Here is a 15850-nt window from a genome sequence, read left to right on the forward strand (position 1 = left end):
ATATATATTTTTTAGTTGTGATCTCATTTTGTTGTTCTTATTTTTCTAATTTATTTTATTTTTTATTTATTACCCAAGATTTTCAATAAAGTAAAGCAAAACGAGAATTGCTAGAAGTGCAATAAATTATTGAACATTTCGGATTATTAAATTTAAAATTTTATGGTATTTACATCAATTAAGGAGCCCTTAAATCTAGGTAATAAAAATAACAATGTGTATTTAATATTTTATATATAATATTTATGATAAAATAAATTGTAGTTAGTACTTAAAAAAATATTTATTTTAATATATATTTATTTAAAAATTTAAATAAACTATATGAAGGTAATACTTTTATGGAGGAGTGAACATTAATAATTTATAAAATTTATAACTTACTTGACTATAACATTTTATGTTAATTAATCTAGAATAAATTTAATATATCCCTAATGAGCACAAAAAAGCATATAAAAATTCTTAAACTGATTGGCAGGTGCTCCAAGGATCGGATTTAACTATGCAAGGTGAAAAGTCTTCTAACCAAGCTTTAAATATATTTAAACAAATCATATTTTTTCATATGCTAGTAATGAATATTAACATAAATTAAGGTTATATAATAACAGTGATATTGCCATCTAAAAATAATAATGCTATGTCTTAATGTTATTATATTTGATTAATATTTATATAAATATTTATAATTTTATAATAAGTTAAGTATTTATATAAATATATTTATAAATATAATTATACATAGATTATAGCAAGGTGAATATAATTAAATTAAAAATTAAAAAAATTAAAATTTAAACACAATTGAATTATTTTTAAAATTACATAATTTTGAAAAAATAGATTAAAGAAAAAATGTTTAATTTTAAATGATTTGGGATTTTCATAGGAATATATTTATGATCGGTCATATGTGATACACCCCCCTCCAATTAAATAAGTTACAATTATGACAATAAAGGGATGCTTAAATCTTAAATTGCTCTGCTATTTATGACTAAAAATGAACCAATATATAACTAAGCCTTTGAGATTTTTCTTCTCTTTTCTTTGGTTTCCATTTGTTTTCTTTTCTTTGCAACCCAGCTAAGAAAGCCTTAAACACCCTGTCTTCAAACAAAGGTAGAAAACAACAGCCTATTCTAATTTCTCAATGAGACAATATTGACAATTGGCTCTGCAGAGTAATTTCTCTAATCTATAATAAATATTCACAATAAAGAAAAGAAAGAAAAGGAATGGCACGATTCCTCCGCTTTCTTATCATCCTAATTAGACTAGCAACGTCCCAGGTAACGCAAGCAACCTCCATCACAGGCACTAACACAACCCCGGAATCCCCAGGAGGCCAGCGATTTGACTCCATCATGGGAGTAAATGGAGCCCTCTCCATCCTCTACGATGCCATGGCCTTCGTCCAGCTTGGCTTCGAGTATGAGAACCCCGACATGCCCAAGAAGGAGGTCGATGCCATCCACTTCACCGTGGATGACAAGCCCGGGGTGGCCTATGCTACTGGTGTGGAGATCCATCTCAGCGCACAGTACGTTGCTACTTTGACTGGGAATATGGTTCGTGAGCTCACAGGCATCTTGTACCACGAGATGACTCACATTTGGCAGTGGCATGGCAAGGAGGGGAGCTGGCCGCCGCAGGGACTGATCGAGGGGATTGCCGACTTTATGAGGCTCAAGGCTAAGCTCGGGGTATCAGGCAATGGGTTTGTGGGGTCGGGGAACCACTGGGACGAGGGGTATGCCGTGACCGCGCTGTTTCTAAACTACGTCAACGATCTCCACCCCAGCTTCGTGGCGGAGCTCAACAAGAAGCTCTACGACGGTTGGAGCGAGAGCTACTTCCAGGATCTGACTGGGAAGAGCGTGGATCAGCTGTGGAATGATTACAAACAGAAGTTCCACAAACAAGATGTTGTATAGGAAAGTAATTCTGGTGCCCAAAGTAAAAGCTTTTAGATTTTAAAACATGCTCAAACACTAGCGTTGTTGCAAATGCCGGGACAAGGCATTTCGAGAGCTACTTCCAGGATCCGACTGGAAAGAGCGTGGATCAGCTGTGAGGTGATGACAAACACAGATTCCATTAATAAAAGTTTGCAGACTGATATAAACATTACAATGCCAAACACTAAGAGATGAGGTTCAAACGCTAGCATTATAGCAAATGCCTATGTTGATACTTCGACTTATAGTCACTCACAGCTGCTCCACGCTCTTCCCCGTAAGGTCACTGAAGAAGCTCTCGCTCCACCCGGTGGCGAGCTTGGAATTGAGCTCCGTCACAAACCCGGGCCTGAGATCATTCACATAGCTGAGCGTGATGAAGCTCGCGATCCCTTCGATCAGTCCAGACGGCGCCCGGTTCCCGTCCTTGCCGTCCCACTGCCACACATGAGTCATCTCGTGGTAGACAATGCTTCGCATCTCGCGCTGGAACTCGCCAGTGTAACCCGCCACGTACGAGGCACTGAGGTGGAATTGGCTGCCGTACGTGTAGGCGACGCCGGGCATGTCCTCGAGAGTGAAAGTGATTGTGTCGACGGTCTTTCTCGGGGTGGCCGGGCTCGAGTAGGCGAAGGCCATTTGTATGTAGTGGATGGCGTCCACCATCATGGACAGGGCGCCGTTGATGCCCAGCTCCGCGTCGAAGCGCTGCCCTCCTGGGGACGCTGGACTTGCGTTGGAGGCTACGAGTTCTAAGGCCAGAGTGGTGTGTGGAATCGCCACAACCAAAGCTAGAATCGATAAGAACACAAGCCCCGCCATTGTCTCTCTCTCTCTCTCACACACACACACACACACCCCACACTCTTTTCTCCCTCACAAACACTTCTAGGAATATAAACACGGAGAAATTTTTGCTTTTTTTTTTACTTTTTAAAGCTTTTTCCTGGCTGCGCTTTCTACAAAAACTAGAAAGAAAATGCATTTTAGTCGTGATGACAAAAAGAGAGCTTTACAAGGGCGACCACCTGTTCTCAAACAAAGAGGAGAGAAATGCAATAGAAAAACGATAAAGGAAAAAATTAAAAAAGAGAACCTGGACGGACGATGTAATGCTCAGATAATCCGGGCATTCAAAATCTTAATAGCCTCTACACGGTCTGTTATTAGTAGCAGCAGTAGTGGTAGTGCTCGTCGTCTCTCTAACATAAAACGCCTGTGATTCACAAGAGAGAAGCGAGGATTAGTACCAGGCACCACACGCTACAAATCAAAACCAAGCACACAACCTGCGTCTTTTATGATGTCGAAGGAAACCAGGAGCTTACTGTACCATTGGCGCGTCCACTTCCATGGAACCCGGCCGTGCCGTTGCTGCTCGGCCGCGCCACGGCGGGCAGTCCGAAATGCCTCGGCGGCGGCGGAGGAGCAGCGTGCAAGTCACCGCGAAGCGCCATCTGGAGAGCTCTCACTTGCCTCAGCCCCTCGTCGTGTATTCTCGCCAAAATCTCCAGCTCGCCAAAGGAGAGCGTCTCCAGGCCCACGCCGTAGAGAGGCGCGTGCATGTGGAGCTCCTCTCGGATCGACGACTGCAGGCTCTCGACGCGTTCCTGCGCAAGAGAGCTCGATCAGAATGGACGTGACAAAATGAACTGTAGACGACGTACCTGTAGTGCCTGGTTTGTAGTGTCCATGTTGTGAGCATACGATTTGTACTGACTTATCTGTAGGTCCTTCCCACGGCTGTCTTCCTCGGATCGCTCTAGCGCTTCCTTTAGTTTGCGGATATCCTCTTCCTGCGACCGGCACAGCTCGTCTCGCGTGACAGACTTTGCCGATAGACGGTCGAACTCTTCGGCGTAGTTTGCACACACGGCCTCCGTGGACTTCAGTCTTTCGGCAAGCGCGGTCTTCTCTTTCGTAATCCTCTGTAGGAGAGAAAAAGATACGTCAGCACTGCATAAACTTTTTGTCGAAAGACGAACCTTTAGATCGTCGCGTTTGCGTTTGAATTGCGATATCTGGGACTCAGCGTCACGCAATCGGTCTTCAAGACGCTTCCGTTCAGACGCATGGCTGGCTTGTTCGTCTTCCCGCTCTGAACGAGACCACTCGAGCTGGCTCTCGGTGTCTCTCAACCGCTCAATCGCCTCATTTTTATCCCTCGACAAACGCTCTATCTCTCCCTTCAGCTCTAACTGAAAAACAAAAAACAAAAACATCAAACTTAGAAACTCGACATGCAAAAAGAGACCGCACCTTAACCCGCAACTGTCCAGCCTCAGCTTCTGAGAGACGCTGCGAAAGCGAAGCCTTCTCTCGTGCAAACCGGGTGACTTCATTTTGCTTGTCACTCCGAACCTTCGCAAGCTCTTCTTCGCGGGCAGACAGCTGCTGCCGAATTGAAGCGCACTCGACGTTTGCTTGTTGTACCGCTTTACGCATCATACGCAGAACGGTAGGCACTATCTTCAACTCCTTCCCTTCCTTCCCTTCCTCCTGCTTGACTAAAAGCGTCAAAATGTTCATCTCTAGCTGATCATCGTCCCCACATCTACTGCTGTTCGTCGCACGTTCTACAAGACCCCGAACCATGCGTTCCCGCAAGCCGTCATCGCAGTATAACTTGAACATGTCAGTGTACAAAGTGCTGACAAATTCACGAACCTTGGAATCCTTGGAGCTGGATATTGCCTTCACGAGTGCCAGAAGAGCCGTAAACATGCAGTCCGGACTTGACGTTGAGTCAGGGCTCCGTGAGGCACTGCCTGCGTCCCTGGAATCCTTTGCCTTCCCAACCCGTCGGATGCATAACACCTTATACACAGAAGAATTACTAATGGTACCCCTTGCCACCACCCTCTCGATCAACCGTTGAGCTTCTACTACGAAAGGAGAAACGTTGAGCATCTCCAACAAAATATCTACATCTGCGATTCTTGCTGCGTCGCCCTGTCCCCCATAACCAAAAACTGAAAGACCGTCGCTATCACTGCATTCACTATCTGCGTCGATGTCCCTAAGTAATGCTTCTCCCACACCAGGACAAGTGAATATCATGTCTCTTACTACCTCAAGAACCTTTGGAGAAACACTAGTCCCTAGCATCTTGAGCCTCCCTCGCACGGCTTTCACCTGTAGCATTAAACCACTAAATCAGGTTCACGACAAAAGCTGGTCTTACCGCTTGCGGAAGTTGATAACACTTGGCGGCAGCTTTAAAAATGTATGTGATAATGGTAATCAGAGCCTCGTCTTCAGAGTGGGCAAAAATCCGCAGCGCGTGCTGGAGGATTTGTTCCCAAACTTCCGTATTCAGATCAAGTTGGACCAATGCCCCAAGACCCTGCAATAAAGAGCGATAGAAACAATGTATGGAGAGACTTAGCACCTACCGCTAGACGCAAGTTGATGTCCGTGTCCTTTCTTTGAAGCCAATCTAAAAGTGTGGAAGCGACCGATTGATGTTCGGAAGGATCCACAAGTTTAGAAACGAGCGCCAGGAGATCGTGTTGCAGGTATTTCGGAGCCCTCTCTAAGACCAAAGCCATCTTCTGCGCAGACTGTGGTCGTCTCCTTGGTTCTGGACAGCCTTGTGGAACAGCCCCATCTAAAGCTCTCAAGGAGTTCACGATCAGCCGAAAGAGCTCTTCCGATTGTTCAGGCCATCTTAGCTTCTCGAATCCACAGACAATGAGTGGCCATGTTAGTGATCCAACAGAAAATTCAAGACTAGCTTACCTCGTTTGAATGGATTACTGATGGCTCTGATTCAGGTACTTGAGCGACACTTTTACCATCTATTTCACAGCTTTGTACCGCTTGTAGGCAGCCAATGCCATCAGCAGCGTCGTCCAGCCTCTGGTTGAACACCCTCTGTGCAGAATCCTCTTCATTCAAAGCAGCAGTGCCACCTTCTCTCGAGTTGAGATCAATCTTGGCACTCTCTGGAACCGCTTGAAGCTTCCCATTCTGACGGTCGTTATGCTTCTTCGATTCTGCAGGCTGGCAGCACTCCACCATTATATCCAGCAGAAGATCGACAATGGCCTGTTGAAGCACCTTGACTCCCATAAACAGGTTCATCAAACTAGGAGAAGTTGTCGCCTCTTTACCATTCCCCAGCTTGCACGAACTTGCGACCGTGGAGACTTTAGCGGGTAAAAGCAGACGTTTCACCTTCACCGGATCGTCCAGATATACACGGAGATCAGTTAGAAATGCTGCGACTGCTCCTGCGTCCATGGAAACTTTTTCCCGGGGATCGAGAAGCCGCTGAGGATTGTCACCGTAGCTCATATGAAAGCCTGCTCTTGCAAGTAAGTTCCTGAAAATATCTTCTTCGTCTTCGCTGCTACCGTCGGAGTCGTCAGACTCCAGTAACTCATCCGGATCAGTCGAAAGAGCATCTTGGTCATCATCGGAGACTAAAACCTGCAACACCACAGCATGATTTGCTAAAAACGACAAGTAAACATACCTCCAAATCCGAGAACTCAAACCACGGGCAACAGTCCAGAATCTCGCAAACAAATACGATCGTGTCACGCATCATAAACCCACCGTCTGGCTCCACCATGTCGGAAACCTTCATAAACTGGAGCACGGAGTTATTCCACGTTTTTGTACAGATGGAGGACTCTTTCCAAACAGTTCGATCGGCGTGTTTCTGATTTACGACCGCCATACGGTACCGGACCCAGAAATTGCGGTCAGGATCGGTACCAGGGGACTGATCGCTCTCCAAATAAATGCAGAGTGTGTCAAAAGATTCGTAAACACCTGTTCATGCAGCCAGGCACATTGTTGAATAAACGAAAGTATAATTCCAAAGTTATGCGTACCGATTCGAAGTTCGCAGCCCCCAGCCTGGAAAAACTTGCTGAATATCTTCCGAGTTTCCATGATCTCTTTGAAAGCCAAAAAGTTCTCAACTCTCCAGGTAAACATCCCCTGGTTAGCTCCACATTCCATCCCATTGACACCTGACTTCCCTTCACAGTCGGGAGTGATCATTGATGTCTCCTTCAAAATTAGTACTTCTGCAGAAAATGTGACCATGTCCTGAACAAGAAAACCAGAATCCTGGTCGAAAAGGTTGGTGAGTGTGATAAACTCACGCCACCCCCAGTCCTTAGCAGCCTTACAATATCGGTTCTGAGACTCCTTGATAACGGAGCGCTCCTCACGATGATTAACCACAGAAAGGCGGTGGCTAACGAAACAGCTCCAATCTGCCGACGAATTTCTGGAGTCCGTAACCTCCAGAAACATAGAAAGGTGGCAGGGCGGCTGCGATTGTCCTGCATTTTACAAAAACACGTCAGGTCGTAGAGCAGAGATAAACAGTTACATACCTCGAGGATAGACAATAAGGCGACAGTCCCGATTGCCAACTTGAAATCGCTTGCTCTTAATGCAAAGCCCCGTGATCCTCCGCTTCTTCAGCAGATCTTTGAGCTTGGTAAAGTTCTCGATCTTCCAAAGAAACTTCCCCTGGTACCCGTCACTCTTCCTCACGGAGCGGTTGCCGATGGGCGTCTTGACAAAGCTGCTCGACTCTTTTATCACGTGGAAGGACGCAGTAAAAGTCGCGGAATCGTCAACGAGGTAGCCCATCTCCGGAGCCATGAAATCGGAGATCTTCATATAGTCGTTCCATCCCAGGCTGGTGTTGTCCCCACTCTTGTTGTCCCCGGCAAAGCGCCCATACGAGTCTCTGTGCATGTGGCTCAGCCCGGGCTTCTGGTTTAGCACCGACATCCGGAAGAGGCACCAGCAGCTCCGCTCCGACGAGGACGACGTCTTCTCCGTGTCCTTGCTCTCGAGGCACATCGACAGGTACTCCACACCGCCAACCGACGACTGATAAACGCTGAGCCGGAGGTTGCATTCCCCGGCAGTGAACACGGGGCTCATGATCTTCTGCGTCTTGATCATGTCCCGGAAGAGCGACAAGTTCTGGACCTTCCACGTAAACTTGCCACTGAGAGCCTCCGGCGGGGGAGCCAAGAGGAGGTCGTTGTTGTCGCGGTTGAAGCTCGTCACCTCGCTGAGGATGAGGATCTCCGTCGTGATGAGCACCGACTCGTTGACAAGAAACCCGCTCTTGGGATCCAGCACCACGGTCGACGGCGTGAAATCACACCATCCATGCGACTTCTTCTTCACGGAGAACCGGTGCCACGAGTCCCGCTGGATGGACTTGCTCTCGTCGCGCTGGTTGACGACGCAAAGCCTGTAGCTGGCGAAGCAATCCCACTTTGACGATGACGAGGGATCGGTCACCTGGAGATAGATGGAGAGGTATCCGGGAAGGGCCTGCGAGTCGCCGCGGGGATAGACGAGCAGCCGGCAATCGTAGCCCCCGACCTGGAAGTACTTGCTCCACAGCGAGCGGGCCTTGACCTTGGAGAACTGGACGATCGTCCACTTACACACCACCGCAAAATCGCCCCGCCGCTCCACCACCACGGACTCCTGCCCGCCCTCCCGCGGCTGCTCGTCGCTAGCGCCGTTGTCGCCACCCCGAGCCGCGCGAGATGACGCCGAGACGGACGAGCTATCCATGGCGCCGCCGGCGTCAGCCGCTGCCAATCGCTGCTGCGCCACCGCCGCCGCCTCCTCATCCGCAGGAATCAAGGCCGGCGCTGGCTTCTTCATCGCTTCCGCGGACCGCACTGGAATGCCGAAGAACCCTAGAATGCGGGCGCCTCGCCGCTTACCCTATGCTCGCGCACGAGCTCCAGCGATGGATTACTCAGCTGACGTAGCCTATAATCCCTGGAAATTCGTCGCGGCGCCGCGCGAGCTGGAGCGCGCATCAATCTCGCAATCCCTGGCCACGAATCCGAGATATCGATTGGAGGCGCTATCGGCGAGCGTCGTCGGCCTCCTGCCGCAAAAGAGCGAAAAAAATGAGAGCTCGTCGTCGCCGGTTAACCTAACCCTAAAATATTTCCACATGAAAAATATGCCGCGTTTATTATTCGTCACTAATTGTACAATGTTGGAAAAAGGGGACCAAAACTGTGAGAGCAAAGATATTTCCTTTCTAGCCGAGCAAAAACTCACACTCGTGGAGACGAGTGAGTATTTCATCGTAGCTTGGCCTCTCCTGTGGGTTCTCTTGCCAGCAATCTGGAAGACAGCGTTAAGAACCCCACGAAGAACACAAAGATCAACCACGAAGAACACAAAGATCGAAGAAAAATCCTCGAGATCTTCTTACCAGCGATGAGCTTTCCAAGGAGGCCTTGAGGAATTTCCAGACGGGATCGTTTCACAGAGACTTCGTGTACGACCTGGAAGGAAGAACAAGGAGCTAAGTTTCGCGAAACAAAGAGAGGAGTAAAGAGTTACTTGCCTGTAAAGGCTGGACACCATCCCACGGCTTCTTCAGAGTACACAGCTCCCACATTATCACTCCCAGGCTGAATATATCGCACTTGTAGGAGACGGGTTCGTTGCGAAGGAGCTCCGGAGCCATCCATTCGGGCGTGCCAGCGGCAGTCGTCTCTTGGATAGGAGTCCCGGTGGTGAGCCGCGATAAGCCGAAATCACATATTTTCACGCACCAGTGCTTGTCCACTAAGCAGTTTGCGCTCTTCAAGTCCCGGTGGATGATGTTCATGCGTTGGACGCACATCATCCCCCTGAATAAATCACGGCGTCTCTGCGTTAGAGAGTAATAACCAGTAGAGGGAAAGCGCGAAAGATACCTGCAGATATCTCGTAGCATTTTCAGTCTTCTTCGCCAGCTTAGCTTCTTTCCTTGTCCGCTCATATGGATGAGGCGATAGAGTGAGCCCATATGCATGTATTCGGTAACCATTGACAGGTGAGGAGGACTCGTGCATGCTCCCATGAACAAGATGACTGTGAGTAAGCATATCAGATCAACGACAAAGAAAGAGATGAAAGCACTTGCCATTAGGATGCCGTAGCCGGCTGTTCATGTCCAGGTAAAATCAAGGTTAAGAGGATATAGGAAAATGAAAGAATGCAACTTGCCTCAAGAGAGAGATCTCGTTGAAAAAATCTTCGGTGTTCTCTCGTGTAAGGTCTTGCTCAAGCATGACCTTCACAGCAACCTCCGTACCTCGCCAAGTCGCACGAAAGACTTCACCAAAAGATCCTGTGACATTAACTTTCTAACATCAAGGACGGAGAAAATGTAACACGCTTGAAGTTACCAATCCCAATACGAATGCCGATACGTAGCTCCGTGAAGTTAATAGTCCACTCTGTGTACGGCATTATCGGATGATTTGGAAGGAGTTCATTGATTGAGGTAGAGGATCCGCACTCCTTTCCAAAATCTCTAGAGATCCTAGCCGGATCACTAGAAAACGATTGTGTAGAAGATGAACTTCCACACAGCTTTAATGAATTCGGTTCGCTAACAGCTTCTTCCTGTGGGAGACTGTTAAAAGTCATACTATAAAAGAAGCAGCTAACCAGTCTTGCTTGAGCTTCCTGCTCGCTCGCTTTTTTCCCTTGTTTAACTACCTCGTTGATAGCACGCACGACCCTTTTAAAATTCAAAAAATAAATCATCAAATAAAAAGTCGAATTCTACCTCACTACGTCATCGCTGATTTCAGGAGCATTTGTTCGTTTCCTAACTCTTCGAGTCTCCGAAGAACTGGTTATTCTTTCAGCTTCTCGAACGCAGAATGACGAAGAACGCCTCCTAAAGTTGGAGACCGATATATTTTCATGCTGGGGAGAATTATCAGGACTGCAAAAACTTAAAAGTGTTATGAAAATTCTGACGCGAGAGACTACCTGGATGTACTTGTTGTTCGCTCTTCATCGGGAAGCCTTCTACTACCACTCAAAATTGATGGTGCTCGTATTCTCACACCGGTTTCTGGACTACTGTTAAGATCAAAACAAAAGAATGAGAAGGAAAAGATTAGTCTATGTCTGACCTCGAATTGCTGCCGTCTTGAGATTTAATAGGCCGGAAAGAACGAAGGCGAGCCTGGGGATGCTCTGGACTGTGTGATACATAAATGACAAAAGTTAACTAAAGAAAAACAAAAGTAAATGATCATACCACCTTGAGGGAAAACTTCGAGCACCGTCCACCATATTATGTCTCCTCTGAAAATACTTTACTTCGGATGGAAGTTCAGGACTGTCAAAAGCCATTCACTTTGTAGTTAAAAATTACTGCCAACAATGTCAACTCAAATTTGAACTGGAACCGACGTACAGTTCAATGCACACCTTGATTTGTTCCCACGGTCATCAGACATGCTTTTCCTCCGGTTATGACGGGACAATAGGTTGTTCACGTCCGGCTCGCTCTGAGAGGGGCTAGAAGCAAGAAAAAAAATATTTAAACTGCATCGCAATATATGAAGTTACCTTTCAGGTGGACCGAAAAAAAGAGGACTGTTAGGCTCGAGTGGAGAATCGCACGAATCGTACTCTGTAGAATCGCTATCCCCAGGTCCAGAAATATGGTACATGACTAAAGCTTTAACTGTGAAGGATCTCAAGAGTCCCGGATGGCGCATCACATCTACAAGCAACTCCTTCCCGTTTAAATGCACAACGTTTGTCAAATGTCGTCTTGGATTCGAACATATCAATGACGTGCTGGGAACAGAATCCAGTTGCAAACCCTGGCAAAAGAGAGAAAACGTTAAGCCGCAATATGAACAGCATAAGAACATACCATCAAAAGACGGCTCTTTAGTCCAATAGCATCTGCAAGGTACTTGAATAGCAGCGCACGTGGACGGCACAAACCTACTTTAACTTGACTTAGCAAAGTCACACCCGCGTCTGAGCTTATCTCCTTTGAGTAGCCTGTTTCAAAGAGAGGACCACCATAGAAGTCCGCAACCTGCAAGAAGCTCTTTCAGATGTTGCTTCAAGAAGTTAAAAAAAAAAGCATTACCATGCCAGCAACTCTTCGAATGGCGTCTGCACTGTTCGGGTCGACCTCCTTGACAATCTCAAGGCAAAGCTCCTTCAATCTGACAAGCAATTTGTCCCGTCTAGGATCCACCAGGATAACATCCCAAATCGCACAATCAGCATCGCGTAGTTCCGCCACACTAGGAAGCGTCGGGCGGCGAACCTTCGCGTTATCGTGCTGCAAAAAACACAAAACCAAAATAGCTTCGCACGAAGTTCACAAACTTACAAACTTACGGGAATGATCGAGAAAAAGCCATCCGGCAGCACGCTGTCGAACTTGTCCAGCTCCCACATTTCCTGTGACGCGTTCTGAGGTGACGAGTTGTCACGATCGGATACTGCGTCTGCCGCATGCTCGACCGGAGAAGAATCAAGACTCACGCGTTCCATCCGCTCCACCAAATCCACTAGCAAAGGAGGAGGCGGTGCGTCCTCCGACTCCTGCTAAAGCATGGAACAACAAAGAAACGCTCACATCAAAGAAACTAAGAACAGGAAAAAAAACAAGGAAAAAAAAAAAAAAAAACTAGTGTATAGTGTACATACCTCTTGTTGCTCGTCCGTGTTTTCCTCCAGCGCTGCTCGTACCCATCCTATACCCCAGAAGAACGAAACTCAAGGAAAAGAAAAGAAGAAAAACAAACTACCCGGCTCCTTGAAAGTGGAGTATTGGCCTGGTTCGAGACGAGCCTTGATCTTGGAGAGGAAACCAGACATGGGCAACGCCTAAGCATTCCCATCCTCCAAGAACCATCCACTGTAACACTGGCGACGGCATCCTTTCCACGGCGAGAAGCTGCGATCCATGTCGATGCGAGCGAAGAATCCCGTCACTGGCAATGCGGATTCCTCACGATCGGCCGATCTGCGCACAAGCAGCCAAGGCGAGGCGCATCAGACGCTGGCAATCAAACGGCTACAAGCGCAAGAGGACAGATGGAGCGGCGATCTTTCTCTCTAGCACAAGAGAGAGGATCTTCCGAGAGAGGGAGGAGAGATTGAGGAGGCGGAGGAGACCTGGCAGGCAGCCACAATCGCGCGCCCCTAAACGCGACGCGTAGCCTAGCGCCAAGAATTTTCCCTCTCCCTCCCCTAGATCGTAGGGCTCCACAAACAAGAAGGTGAAAAGAGAGGCTCCGCTTACCGCGATCTGGCGCCGCGAGCAAATTCCAATGCTCGAATCGATTCGCCGCCGCCGGGCCCCCGGATGGATCGATCGCCGCTTTCCTCTACCTATGGCGCTCCCGCGATGCGCCACACGGGAGAAGGCCAAACACCACACTCGCAATACTTAGGCATTTACTTCAGGGTTGTCCCCATTTCCACACATGAAATTAAAAGCCTTGAATGGAGATCGATCCATCCACCACCATTTTTATTTCTCCAGCTCTCCTCTCTCTCTCTCTCTTGTTCGCTTGGGAGTCTCTATCGCGACCTCCACTCCGCCATAGCTCAGAGCTCTCTTCATCCTTTTATTTTCTCTTCTTCTTCTCCTCGCTCCTTCTATTCACCGGGCCTTCTTTCGTTGACGAAAACCACGAACCACCGAGCCTACGCTGCTGTTTCCACCATCTCGTTATTCTTCTTTTTTCCGCGTGTCTGTCTTCTTCTTTTCCTTCTTCATGGCCGACCGATCAATCTCTCCAAAAAATTTCCCCCTGTGCGCAAGGACAAAAACAGAGACCCCGAGCTTATCAGTCTTATCAGAGTACGAACTAGTAGCAAAACAAAGATCGAAACTCGCCCCTGGAAAGAAGAATCGGGAAACAACTCATACCTTTTTTTTACATGATAGACTGCTTGAACCAATCTCTCTCGCCGATTGGATTCTTCCCGGCCCATCCAATCGTGTAAGAAATGGCTGGCTGGCCGGCTGGCTGGCTTGATCTGATAGAACGCTACCGAGTGTGTGTGACTTTCTTTTTCAATATATATTTTTTTGCTCTGAATACTCGTACGTACAGCCACTGCTGCGTGAGTGAGTGTGTCCAATCTGCACATAGCTGAAAAGCAGTGGACACCCCATCACGGGTGACACCCATTAATAATAACTTTGAAAGGAACGACCCAGTACCAAATTATCTGCGAGGAAAGAACCGCATTACTCTGGAGGGCCTTTGCCGGCCTGCTCGCTTTGGTTCAGGGCGTGAGGAGATGCTCCAGCTCACGCTTTGCAAACATTGGCAGGCTAAAGGCAGCTTTGTGCATCTGCAGGACAATCGCTCCAGTGTCCAGTGTGACTCAAGAGAAAACGTGAAAGAGCTTACGTCCGAGTTGTAATACTTGAGAGGCAGCGGTACACGCTTCTCCGAGCCTCCCTCGCCGATGGTGATCATCTCCAGCTTATCCAGAGATACGACGGGGTTCCGGAAATTCACATCGGGTCCCTCGGTGGAACACAACATGAAGCCGATAACTCCACTGCGAGAGAACCGTGAGTTAGAACTCGGAAGTTAAAACTCGAAGTAAACGAAAAGAAAGCCATCCACCTTGGATACGAAGGTACTGTGGTCCAGGCATAGTTCACGGACCCCTTGAACGTTTGCCTGCAAGCTGCCACTATGTCCTTTATAATAGGCATATGGAGCCAAGGACTCTCGGCTTGGGTACAAACGACTCCACCCGGCCGCAAGGCTTTCACCATGGACTCGAAAAACGGCTTCTCAAAGAGCTGCTGCGCTGGCCCTGCAAGAAAGAGATTTCAGTAAGTTTGTCAGCAGGGCATACAGAAGAAAATGCAACTCTCCAAAGCAAAAAACTTACCAACGGGATCAGAAGAGTCAACTATAATCGCATCGTAAGTTCCAGGAGCAGCATCACGAACAAAAGCCACGCCTGCAAGCATTCACAAGAACTAAGAACAAAGCTTTGGTCTGGAAATACACTTCTATTTCTACCATCAGCAATGTGGAGGTTCACTCGGGGATTGGAGAATCCCACGGCGAGCTCCGGGAAGTATTCTTTCGCTACCTGTAGTTGAAAAATACCCCACACTGGTCAGATTGAGCATCACGTCACAAAAGTACAGGGACTCACATCGACAACCATTTTGTCGATCTCGCAGATGTCGATTTGTTGAACCGACTCGTGCCGGGAGATTTCACGAAGTACTCCGCCATCTCCTCCTCCTACAACTAAAACCTGGAACACTCGAGTTAGAACCGTGAGTTATCAGCCGCATTGGAGCCACCTTTGCTGGGTTTTCGATGGAGCAAAGTGGAAGATGTGCTATCATCTCCTGGTACGCACACTCGTCTCTCTGCGTGAGCTGAATCACTCCATCCAGGACGAGCACCCTTCCATAAGAGACCGACTGGAAAAAAAACACACATTTTGCGAAGTCAGAGAGGAGAAAGCTTGATTCACGAGCAATGATCTTACATCGAAGACAACCACATCTTGGAAGTCTGATTTGCCCTCAAAGACGACCTTCTTCACCTCGAAAGAATGAGCCTCGCCTGAGAAAGAAGCACACACAAAAAGATAAGTAAAAAAAAGCTCTCGCCACGAATGCATTCCACACGACGTTTTGCGGCACCGACACATTCCAATGGAGGAAGAGGAGGAACAAGCACAGGGAAAGAGAGAAGAGAAGAAATCCATGCCTGACCACATCGGGCTCAATTCGGAGAACCAGCCGGGCATGATCCGCGAGAGATTGGCCCGCCCGGTGCCCGGAGCAGGGGCGGTCTCCTCATGCGTGATAATCGCCGCCGCATTGGCCACTTTACCGCAGCCATTCTCGACGACAATCATGCCATCGCCGCCTCCCTCCTCCTCGCGAGCGCGCTTGGCAGGAACATCGGGCAGCGCGGCGCAAGGATCCGCCATAGCTACAGGCCCACTGAGCCGCTTGGAGCTCTTCCTAGGGCTAGAGGGTTTAGCAATACCCTGTTTTACCTTAAACCCGGCGCGAATTAAGCGCCTCCAATTTACCATTGTAAAAC

At 47.9% G+C, this 15850-nt stretch overlaps 5 protein-coding genes across 8 annotated transcripts; 1 reads left to right on the top strand and 4 right to left on the bottom strand.

Moving 5' to 3' along the window:
* The first annotated feature begins 1241 nt into the window (after positions 1-1241).
* LOC9643059 lies at positions 1242-1940 on the top strand. The gene has a single exon (XM_002973818.1). It carries the CDS (start codon positions 1242-1244, stop codon positions 1938-1940), a length of 699 nt encoding a protein of 232 aa, XP_002973864.1.
* A 57-nt stretch (positions 1941-1997) lies between these two features.
* LOC9643060 lies at positions 1998-2786 on the bottom strand. The gene is made up of 2 exons (XM_002974010.2): positions 2221-2786; positions 1998-2121 (listed from the first exon to the last, which is right to left on the bottom strand). The coding sequence occupies exons 1-2, from the start codon at positions 2784-2786 to the stop codon at positions 1998-2000; spliced, it is 690 nt and encodes a 229-aa protein (XP_002974056.2).
* Positions 2787-2863: 77 nt separating this feature from the next.
* On the bottom strand, positions 2864-8896 carry LOC9656649. The gene is made up of 11 exons (XM_024678877.1): positions 7322-8896; positions 6809-7267; positions 6445-6746; positions 5706-6398; positions 5360-5638; positions 5149-5310; positions 4224-5099; positions 3950-4162; positions 3632-3892; positions 3254-3574; positions 2864-3180 (listed from the first exon to the last, which is right to left on the bottom strand). Exons 1-10 carry the CDS (start codon positions 8625-8627, stop codon positions 3263-3265), a joined length of 4863 nt encoding a protein of 1620 aa, XP_024534645.1. The 5' UTR covers positions 8628-8896; the 3' UTR covers positions 2864-3180; positions 3254-3262.
* Positions 8897-8929: 33 nt separating this feature from the next.
* LOC9656650 (probable serine/threonine-protein kinase SIS8) lies at positions 8930-13795 on the bottom strand. Of its 4 annotated transcripts, none has more exons than XM_024678879.1 (21): positions 13681-13795; positions 13048-13561; positions 12551-12768; positions 12450-12496; positions 12138-12344; positions 11881-12078; positions 11656-11826; positions 11343-11602; positions 11202-11291; positions 11029-11109; positions 10901-10969; positions 10755-10847; positions 10546-10707; positions 10425-10497; positions 10160-10379; positions 9978-10101; positions 9895-9914; positions 9686-9842; positions 9331-9619; positions 9196-9268; positions 8930-9104 (listed from the first exon to the last, which is right to left on the bottom strand). In XM_024678879.1, the coding sequence occupies exons 3-21, from the start codon at positions 12618-12620 to the stop codon at positions 9019-9021; spliced, it is 2490 nt and encodes an 829-aa protein (XP_024534647.1). In that variant the 5' UTR covers positions 12621-12768; positions 13048-13561; positions 13681-13795; the 3' UTR covers positions 8930-9018. The 4 variants fall into 4 exon arrangements, with proteins under 4 accessions (XP_024534647.1, XP_024534648.1, XP_024534649.1 ...); XM_024678880.1 differs by lacking the exon at positions 13681-13795 and adding an exon at positions 12921-12995 and having other exon boundaries at positions 13048-13667; XM_024678881.1 differs by lacking the exon at positions 13681-13795 and having other exon boundaries at positions 11032-11109; positions 13048-13667.
* Positions 13796-13815: 20 nt separating this feature from the next.
* On the bottom strand, positions 13816-15844 carry LOC9656651 (spermidine synthase 1). Its single transcript, XM_002974013.2, has 9 exons — positions 15509-15844; positions 15285-15361; positions 15094-15216; positions 14940-15044; positions 14801-14873; positions 14667-14738; positions 14393-14588; positions 14171-14324; positions 13816-14111 (listed from the first exon to the last, which is right to left on the bottom strand). Exons 1-9 carry the CDS (start codon positions 15840-15842, stop codon positions 14043-14045), a joined length of 1203 nt encoding a protein of 400 aa, XP_002974059.2. The 5' UTR covers positions 15843-15844; the 3' UTR covers positions 13816-14042.
* Between the last annotated feature and the right edge of the window lie 6 nt (positions 15845-15850).

Source organism: Selaginella moellendorffii, unplaced genomic scaffold (genome assembly GCF_000143415.4).
Source record: "Selaginella moellendorffii unplaced genomic scaffold, v1.0 SELMOscaffold_23, whole genome shotgun sequence".
In the NCBI taxonomy this organism is placed as follows: domain Eukaryota; kingdom Viridiplantae; phylum Streptophyta; class Lycopodiopsida; order Selaginellales; family Selaginellaceae; genus Selaginella; species Selaginella moellendorffii.

Bases quoted from the DNA above. Each gene is read 5' to 3' on its own strand.
- LOC9643060 (XM_002974010.2), bottom strand. From the start codon at position 2,786: ATGGCGGGGCTTGTGTTCTTATCGATTCTAGCTTTGGTTGTGGCGATT. The intron at 2,122-2,220 runs GTGAGTGACTAT...TGTTTATATCAG, and splicing joins GGGAAGAGCGTGGAGCAGCT to TCTGCAAACTTTTATTAATG.
- LOC9643059 (XM_002973818.1), top strand. From the start codon at position 1,242: ATGGCACGATTCCTCCGCTTTCTTATCATCCTAATTAGACTAGCAACG.
- LOC9656650 (XM_024678879.1), bottom strand. From the start codon at position 12,620: ATGTCTGGTTTCCTCTCCAAGATCAAGGCTCGTCTCGAACCAGGCCAA. The intron at 12,079-12,137 runs GTAAGTTTGTAA...TGTTTTTTGCAG, and splicing joins GCTTTTTCTCGATCATTCCC to CACGATAACGCGAAGGTTCG. The intron at 9,105-9,195 runs GTAAGAAGATCT...GCTGTCTTCCAG, and splicing joins CCTTGGAAAGCTCATCGCTG to ATTGCTGGCAAGAGAACCCA.
- LOC9656651 (XM_002974013.2), bottom strand. From the start codon at position 15,842: ATGGTAAATTGGAGGCGCTTAATTCGCGCCGGGTTTAAGGTAAAACAG. The intron at 15,045-15,093 runs GTGGCTCCAATG...CGAGTGTTCCAG, and splicing joins CCATCGAAAACCCAGCAAAG to GTTTTAGTTGTAGGAGGAGG. The intron at 14,112-14,170 runs GTAAGCTCTTTC...ATTGTCCTGCAG, and splicing joins TCAAGTATTACAACTCGGAC to ATGCACAAAGCTGCCTTTAG.
- LOC9656649 (XM_024678877.1), bottom strand. From the start codon at position 8,627: ATGAAGAAGCCAGCGCCGGCCTTGATTCCTGCGGATGAGGAGGCGGCG. The intron at 5,100-5,148 runs GTAAGACCAGCT...TTAATGCTACAG, and splicing joins GTTATCAACTTCCGCAAGCG to GTGAAAGCCGTGCGAGGGAG. The intron at 4,163-4,223 runs GTGCGGTCTCTT...TTTGTTTTTCAG, and splicing joins CTGGACAGTTGCGGGTTAAG to TTAGAGCTGAAGGGAGAGAT.